Source organism: Sinocyclocheilus grahami, unplaced genomic scaffold, assembly GCF_001515645.1.
Source record: "Sinocyclocheilus grahami isolate Dianchi unplaced genomic scaffold, SAMN03320097.WGS_v1.1 scaffold809.1, whole genome shotgun sequence".
NCBI lineage: Eukaryota > Metazoa > Chordata > Actinopteri > Cypriniformes > Cyprinidae > Sinocyclocheilus > Sinocyclocheilus grahami.
Window position 1 is genome coordinate 276,050 of NW_015505988.1, and position 9,594 is coordinate 285,643.

Here is a 9,594-nt window from a genome sequence, read left to right on the forward strand (position 1 = left end):
AAATTCTGGACTGTTAATGCCAAACAAAACGGCTGGTAGGGACTACAACAAGTTACTTCCCGGGTTCGTGACATCACAAACTCAGATAAACCCCGCCCTCGGGAAAAGGCAGCAAAGGCAGCGAGGCCATGCTGCGCTGCTTTAAAGAAGAGGAAGAGAAAACTAGCTGCATGTAAAAATCTATTCATATATGAATCGCGATTATGTCTTCTAACGATTCTAATGGAACAAGTTTCAAAATCAATGTTCTAAAGCAGCGGTTCTTAATTCTCTCTCTCATTGAGCTCAGCTCCAGCAATGAACTGTTACAATTATACACTTATTTTCACATAGCTATGAGAAGCGTTAAACATGGACCCGCGTGCAGTTGACGTACTGTATTAAAGCTTTAATCGTTTTTCAGGTTTCTTTGATGAATAAAATGTTCAGAAGAACAGCATTTATCTGAAATAGAAATCTTTTGTAACATTGTAAATGTCTTTATCATCACTTTTGATAAATGTAAAGCATCCTTGCTAAATAAAAGTAAATAAGTAATACCCCCGGGTATAATAATAACAAATATGTTTCTTGAACAGCAAATCAGCATATTAGAATGATTTCTGAAGGATCATGTGACACTGAAGTCTGCAGCAATGATGCTGAAAATTCAGCTTTTTGATCACAGAAATGAATTACATTTTTAAATATATTCCAATCGAAAGCAGTTATTTTAAATAGTAAAAATATTTCACAATATTGCTCTTGCTGTACTTTGGATCAAATAAATGCAGGCTTGGTGAGCAGAAGAGACTTCTTTGAAAAACGTTAAAAATCTTACTGTTCAAAAACTTTTGACTGGTAGTGTATATTTGTATGTAACATAGGTTGGTTAAATCTAGGGTATTTAAGTCATTTGAAGATAAATAACATTCGGTGATAACACATTGAAACGGGGTGGTTGTTTTCAACAAGGTGGACAAAGTTCTGTTCATAACAGTAGACCTGCTGGTGAAGAAGTGACAGGTAAGAAAAAAAAAGGCAGAGACAGAGATATTGAGGAAAATGAAGAAAAGGGAAAGGGAAGTGAAGGTGCAGTGCAAGGCCTACAAATTAGTACCTTAAGAGTACGAATTACTACTCTAAGGTACTAATATGTTCCTATTAGGGGTAAAAAAGGTACAAAGATGTCCTTTTAAGAGTACTGCTACAGTGTCAAGCTGTTGTACCCCAAAAGATACAATTTTGGACCCTTTTTTTCCATGTGGCCTGGATGAGTGTGAGATTTCCCAGCCTGAAATTGCATCCCAGTCCAGCCCTGGATTTTACTCATCAGCTCATTAGTGGAGACTGCAAGCAGAGATAGTCTTAAGCCGGGCGTACACGGTGCGATTTTTGCTGTCGTACAACATCGTACGTGGTTGTTTTTTTTTATCGGGAGATATTGCGTGGAAATCGTTGATGCTCGTATGGTTGTGGCTCGCATTGTGTGAGAGGGATTTACGAGCCGAGCGCCTCACGAGCTCCCGATCATTTTTAAACATGTCAAAAAAGCTCGGGAGCTGTCAGCTTGAATTCGTGAGGTGCGTGTGGTTGAACAAGCCGATTTGTCGATCTATCTGAGGATGCCCAATCATGAAGCAAGAAAATGACAGAAGAAGATGAAAGACGATGACAGCGCGGCAAATTTGGACTATTATAAAGGAAGATAAACTCGCTGATCTTTTTTTTTTAAATTAACGTTCAAAAACAGTATACAAACAATAATACAACCAGGGTCAGGGCCGGCCCTAACCAAGATTTTAGCTGGTGCCCCTTGCATCGCAGCCAATTCCAACACCGATCATTCACACAGAAACGGCATAGCTTTGACATAAAACAAATTACATATGAAATAAGACGGTTGCACAAAAACATAAAATAAACTGAAATTAAATTAGAGAACTTTATCGTTCAAAGGCAGCTCCAATACGAACATTTAAATCTTAATTTTCCTTTTAATTTAAAAAATAAATTTAGGGATGCACGGATCTTAATTTTTTCATGGCAGAATCCAATACTGATTTTAAATGTATTTTAAGCAAAAGACAAGAATTAATGAAAATATGAGTGGATGAAGAATATGGTTAGTTGCTTTATCAGCCTATATTTTGGTCTAGATTAGACTATCAAAAGACAAGAATTAATGAAAATATGAGTGGATGAAGAATATGGTTAGTTGCTTTATCAGCCTATATTTTGGTCTAGATTAGACTATCATTTCAAAACCTGAAGCAAAAATAGACTATCATTTCAAAACCTGACGCAAAAACAGAATGGTCTGACTTTAGCTTTGTGAAATTAGGCTACACAAAACATACCAAACAGCAGATGGCGCTTAAGGAACAGCAGTGATGCATTGTTTCCTTGATTACCACTTTAAACGCAATACATTAATACTGAGGCAAGATAAAAGGAAAATGCCATCTGAACATTTTCTTAAGACAGTCAGTTCCCCTCAGAGATACATTCATACTTCGCGCATTGTGAACAGTGAGCTTGCTCTGCCTTAAAAATCTTACTGTTCAAAAACTTTTGACTGGTAGTGTATATTTGTATGTAACATAGGTTGGTTAAATCTAGGGTATTTAAGTCATTTGAAGATAAATAACATTCGGTGATAACACATTGAAACGGGGTGGTTGTTTTCAACAAGGTGGACAAAGTTCTGTTCATAACAGTAGACCTGCTGGTGAAGAAGTGACAGGTAAGAAAAAAAAAGGCAGAGACAGAGATATTGAGGAAAATGAAGAAAAGGGAAAGGGAAGTGAAGGTGCAGTGCAAGGCCTACAAATTAGTACCTTAAGAGTACGAATTACTACTCTAAGGTACTAATATGTTCCTATTAGGGGTAAAAAAGGTACAAAGATGTCCTTTTAAGAGTACTGCTACAGTGTCAAGCTGTTGTACCCCAAAAGATACAATTTTGGACCCTTTTTTTCCATGTGGCCTGGATGAGTGTGAGATTTCCCAGCCTGAAATTGCATCCCAGTCCAGCCCTGGATTTTACTCATCAGCTCATTAGTGGAGACTGCAAGCAGAGATAGTCTTAAGCCGGGCGTACACGGTGCGATTTTTGCTAACATCGTAACATCGTACGTGGTTGTTTTTTTTTATCGGGAGATATTGCGTGGAAATCGTTGATGCTCGTATGGTTGTGTGTGTGGGAGTGTGAGAGGGATTTACGAGCCGAGCGCCTCACGAGCTCCCGATCATTTTTAAACATGTCAAAAAAGCTCGGGAGCTGTCAGCTTGAATTCGTGAGGTGCGTGTGGTTGAACAAGCCGATTTGTCGATCTATCTGAGGATGCCCAATCATGAAGCAAGAAAATGACAGAAGAAGATGAAAGACGATGACAGCGCGGCAAATTTGGACTATTATAAAGGAAGATAAACTCGCTGATCTTTTTTTTTTAAATTAACGTTCAAAAACAGTATACAAACAATAATACAACCAGGGTCAGGGCCGGCCCTAACCAAGATTTTAGCTGGTGCCCCTTGCATCGCAGCCAATTCCAACACCGATCATTCACACAGAAACGGCATAGCTTTGACATAAAACAAATTACATATGAAATAAGACGGTTGCACAAAAACATAAAATAAACTGAAATTAAATTAGAGAACTTTATCGTTCAAAGGCAGCTCCAATACGAACATTTAAATCTTAATTTTCCTTTTAATTTAAAAAATAAATTTAGGGATGCACGGATCTTAATTTTTTCATGGCAGAATCCAATACTGATTTTAAATGTATTTTAAGCAAAAGACAAGAATTAATGAAAATATGAGTGCATGAAGAATATGGTTAGTTGCTTTATCAGCCTATATTTTGGTCTAGATTAGACTATCATTTCAAAACCTGACGCAAAAACAGAATGGTCTGACTTTAGCTTTGTGAAATTAGGCTACACAAAACATACCAAACAGCAGATGGCGCTTAAGGAACAGCAGTGATGCATTGTTTCCTTGATTACCACTTTAAACGCAATACATTAATACTGAGGCAAGATAAAAGGAAAATGCCATCTGAACATTTTCTTAAGACAGTCAGTTCCCCTCAGAGATACATTCATACTTCGCGCATTGTGAACAGTGAGCTTGCTCTGCCTGCTAATGTATTTTTTCTCCTCTTTGGGTTTACAGACACTGGGGGCGAAAAAAAAAACAATTATTCCTATTTATGGCCGATGGTTGAATGGTGCATCCCTGCTCAAATTCAAATATTAAACTGCTTTTATTTTGGTGGTTTGCCAGCTAATAAATAAATGCGCTGCATGTTTCAGAGTGAAGCGCTGCGTGTCATGGGCTGCACTCGAACACATTACCCGCTTCACTCTGAAAACTGCTAAAATGCGATATCGATTATATTTCGATAACAGTGCACCCCAATTAAAATATTATATATAAAAAAATATATATATCATTTGGGCGCCCCTAGCATTTGCCTATTTTGCCTATGCGAAGGGCCAGCCCTGACCAGGGTGCGATTTATAGGGACGAATGGGGGGGATTTCCCCCCTTCTGGTCGATGTATCCCTGCCTCTGCTGAATTAATTTTATCCCCGGTGGGGCTATAAAATGTAAAATAAATAAATAAAAAATAAAATAAAAATAATAAAATATATATATATATATATATATATATATATAAATAAAACAAAAGCAAATAAAATACAACCCATGCAGGGCTTTTCAGAAACTCAGCACGCGCCATTAGTCTATTTCAGAGTGACAGTATGAGATTAATACACAATTTTTTTTGCTCAAAACTCACTCAACTGTGACCTAATGCAGTTATTGTATATAATAAACTGATGCATAAATGTATTATGAGACAGAATGCAGACGCTTAGTCATCATAATGCGGGAATTATGATCATGCAATATTGACGGATCGGCAGAGAATCGGCTTTCTGTGAGTCATTAAGAAATTATGGTTCTATTCTAATTAAAGAAATATGAGGTAAACGTGTGAAAACATGTGCGTGCACTTTTGGAGTAAAATTTTGTATGTTGTGTAGCAAAGCATTGATCAAAATTAAATGGAAGCAAACGTGATTGAATACGTAGGCTACAGATTTTTCGTCTCGTTATTCTATTCAAAATATCATTAACTCCCGACTGATTTTGCATCCCCCCCTCCCGGTGCTGAAAAAGAACCTATAGGCCTAGCAAACAGTCCCGTCTCATATCAATATTATGCAGTTATGAGAGAGATAGAGCGAAAAAGAGAGCGGTTTCATTTAAATGTACTACATATAGGTAACAGTTTATTATTATACACTGCACTTCTCTCAACTCAATTCAATACATGTCATTACATCAGGGATCTTCATGCGATTGCTTCGGAATTCGGGAGGTCGTAAAAAATCATGTCGTATACCACTGCGTCTGTAGATTTTCAGATAAACTCACTCGTGAATGTGCGTGGACATACGATCCTCCGCCCATCAGAATTCGCAAAATAGTGTAGTGTATTCCATTAGTAGTTCTTTACAGGTTTTTTATTAGATTACGCTGCTTTTCCATAGTTTTTTCACATCTTTGTCAACACAAAAGCGCATTCTGTGTGAATGGCGCTTAGCCTATATTTATGGTCCTTCACAGAGCGCGTCACGCGTGAGCGGTTAATCACCTGCACCGACATGCGGTTGAATCGTTCTTTTCTATATACTGTTATCACCGGCATATTGTCAAAGTGTCTAACTCTAATATTTGGTAATATTTCTATTCAATATCGCAATTCCTCGATTTCTAAAAAATTAAATCGTGGCAAAATATTAAATTCGAATTCGATAAAATCGGGAAAATCGCCCAGCCCTAGCTTCCGCAGAAAAATATTTTATCTTGTCCCGCTCCCAACATTCATGTTCTTTTCCTTTATTTTTTCTATGTAAACATGGACGTGTTTGACTGTAGCGCTCGTGTCTCTTGCAGCGTCTCATGCATGAAATAGCACTGTAAAAATGCGACAAGTTAAAAAGAAGTTCCCTCCCATCTTCTTGCATGTTTTTCCTATTCCGCTGCCCACGTTGCATCTTTCAACACAAAAGCGCATTCTGTGTGAATGGTGCCTAATGATATGAGCGAGGAGCGCGTCACACATAAGCGGTTAATCACGTGCTCCGACATGCGGTCAGATCGTTCTTTTCTCTTTACTGTTATCACCGGCATATTGCCAAAGTGTAATTCTAACGTTTGGTAATATTTCTATTCAATATCGCAATTCCTCGATTTCTAAAAAATTTAATCGTGGCAAAATATTAAATTCGATAAAATCTGGAAAATCACCCAGCCCTAGCTTCTGCAGAAAAATATTTTATCTTGTCCCGCTCCCAACATTCATGTTTTGTCCCACTCCCGCCCACAGAAGCCAGCATAAAAGTAACCAATATGGATTTTTTTCTATATGGAATAGTTCTGTAACATCTCGTAAGCTCCACAACATCCCAGCATAAACGCTCTATACATACATACATACATACATACATACATACATACATACATACATACATACATACATACATACATACATACACTATAATATACGCAAAGAATATCGGCCGATATATTGATTTCTGACCTTTTTTTACTCCCTAATATCGGTACCCCAAAACCCATATATCGGTCGGGCTCTAATGAGCATATAGTTTAATGGGGCTGCCATATCGGCAAGCTAATCGTCATAAAACTTATGCACATCAAATCAAACATATTGCAAGAGGGGGTGTAATAATTGACAAAAATATTTTTAGCAAATCTTAAAATAATGCCTAATTAATTGACAGCACAGTAATTCTGAGAAAAAGAGTCCATGTGCTATATGCTATTTAAGTCATCTATTACTTTTGCAATTCATAATTAAGTTACCAGGCAACCAGTAACTCATTTTATCTACTAGTCATAACCAGTGTTAATTTCGTTGACACATAATTTGTCATAATTTGTGTCAACTACATTTTTTTAACCGACGACAACAAGACGATAAACGAAAACGCTTTTTGAATGACACAAACTATGACGTAAATCTATTGACATTTTCGTCAACGAATATAAATGAGACGAGAATGTTAGGGAGGGACGATTTGGGAAGAGATTCATTCAGAACGAATCTACTCCGTGGTTCGGAGGTTAGATCCGTACATATGAACCGGCGGGACATAAGCTAACATACACTTGCTGCACGTCGCATAAAATGTTCAAAAATGTAAATAAATTCGGTCCGGTTTTCTGAGTGCACTGAAGCGTACAAACACAGAAAGCACGTCTCACAGCGCCCGAGTAATCTTTCGAGTCGCATGAACGGAGAATTACACACAAAATTATGTCAAACTGTCCGCTTTGACGAGTATTCACGTAAACACAGTTGATTACGTCTTAAGTGAACATAAACAGTAGGGAGAACGTGTATCAGTACACTGCATCCATTGCAGATGTGCATTCGGTTTTAAAGGGACAGCAGCCTAATTTAGTTTACGTTCACTTAAGACGTAATCAACTGAGTTAAAAAAAAAATTTACTAAAAAATTAGTGTTTACTATTGTCACTTTGCATTATTGACACACTATTTTCCTAATTAATGCTGTACAGTTGCTTTGACACAATCTGTATTGTTAAAAGCGCTATATAAATAAAGGTGACTTGACTATTGTCCGAGTCACCGATGTTAATCAAGCAAACAAAAGACAGAAAATCACGCACAGCTCTTGACTGAAAAACTTTAGTAGCCCTAAAGATTAATCTACATTTATTTATGTCTGCTTGAAAGAATGAAGAATACGGTAAACAAGTTGCTATAAAGAATGCATAATTAGCCTATATAACCATTGGCATTTCATTAAAAAGAAGACCATGTTCTTGTTCTTTATGAGAAGTGGTTTTATTTCATTTTAACATAAAGGCATGTTGTGTGTCACCGCAGTTAAATCAGTGTCTATCATGATAAAACCTTAATATAAAACCTATATAATGAGTTTGGAAATTTGAGAGAACTGCTTAATAAATGCACTGTAACTAAACCCATTAGATTTAGCCGACTAAATTTACTGTAGATTTAGTCAACTAAAATCTTATGATAATTAGTCGACTAAAACTAGGCTAAAACTAAAAACAATTCAGATGACTAAAATATGACTAAAACTAAATGGCATTTTAGTCAAAAGACTATGACTAAAACTAAATCAAAATTTGCTGTCAAAATTAACACTGGCCAAAACCCAATTTCACTTAAATTTAGTCTGAGGCAAAGTGTTTATTTTGGACCCTGGACGCCCAGCTCACGTAAAAGACTTACCACTGTTAGTTTTAGCAGACGTGGGAACGTTAAACCCCGCAAAAGATGGAGCCACTGATGCTATGCTGCCATTGGTCAGGCTGGACAGAGGTTTGAAACCAGCTCCATTACCAAAGCCCGAGAATGATGTCGTCCCTGTGGCCGAGGTCAGAGAGAACCCCTTAAACACTTTGAAAGCCCCTCCACTCTCTCCCTGTGACAAAACAACAAAACTCATCTATAAAACACCCTCAGAACACATAACTTGACGTCTGCTGGGACACAAGAGACACGTTACCTCTGCTCCTACGTTACGACGCTTGGCTTTCTTGATGGCGCGATTCTTCATCACATCTTCACTCGCAATTGAAAACATTCCTGCCTGAGACCACAAGATAATATTTTTAAACAACAACAACAAAAAAACATTCTTGGTTGAAACAAACTTTTAAGATACTAGAGTGTTTCCACTGATGTTTGACAGTGAAAGTATGTAGATCAGGGGTTTCCAAACTCGGTCCTGGAGGGCCGGTGTCCTGCAGAGTTTAGCTCCAACCCTAATTAAACACACCTGAACCAGCTAATCGAGCTCTTACTAGGCATGCTAGAAACTTCCCGGCAGGTGTGTTGAGGCAAGTTGGAGCTAAACTCTGCAGGACACCGGCCCTCCAGGACCGAGTTTGGGCACCCCTGGTGTAGATGCTTAAAAGTTGCACACCTCCTCTCCTTCATCTTCCTGATCCCAGTTCCTGTCCGTCAACTCTTTTTCCGCAATCCGCTTGGCCATCACAGCTCAGCTGTCAAATACAAACATGTCAAATACAAATAAAATTGAGAAAGACTAGATTATATTACAACGTGAAATAACTTTAAACAAACAAAACAAACTTTGTTTTTCTTTCACCACAGAAGTATACTCGGTTTATATTTGAAAATGGCTAGTTTTGCTGGCCAATTCTGTTAACTAGCTTTATGTGATGTGCACAAGCAAGTTCCTGGACCAAAATTCAATATTAACCAAAGACACCCGAGTCTTCTGTTCTTAACCCGTACTATTAAATTGGACTCATTAAAGATAAGACAACATTCAAACCTACATCATAATAACTAAACCAACTCAAAAAGTGCTAAAATGCCCTCAGACGTTAACAACATGACTCATTAATTAGGTCTTTGAAGCGCATTTCATTTGAATGACGTTACGGATTGCGCAAACTAGGGATGGGCATATCAATCCTAAGTATCGATATATCGATACTGACGCGAGTATCGAAAGTAAAAATATCGATACTAAGGTGTGT

General features: G+C 37.6%; 1 protein-coding gene across 1 annotated transcript in view; it reads right to left on the reverse strand.

Annotated features, from left to right (window-relative positions):
• LOC107562145 (nuclear pore complex protein Nup50-like) overlaps nt 1-9,090 on the reverse strand; it is a 23,179-nt gene extending 14,089 nt beyond the window's left edge. Inside the window, exons 1-3 of the mRNA XM_016246727.1 lie at nt 9,012-9,090; nt 8,592-8,675; nt 8,315-8,507 (exon numbers count right to left, since the gene is read on the reverse strand). Of these exons, the coding sequence (XP_016102213.1) occupies nt 8,315-8,507; nt 8,592-8,675; nt 9,012-9,080 (346 nt within the window). The 5' untranslated portion in view covers nt 9,081-9,090. The remainder of the gene's footprint in view (nt 1-8,314; nt 8,508-8,591; nt 8,676-9,011) is intronic.
• Between the last annotated feature and the right edge of the window lie 504 nt (nt 9,091-9,594).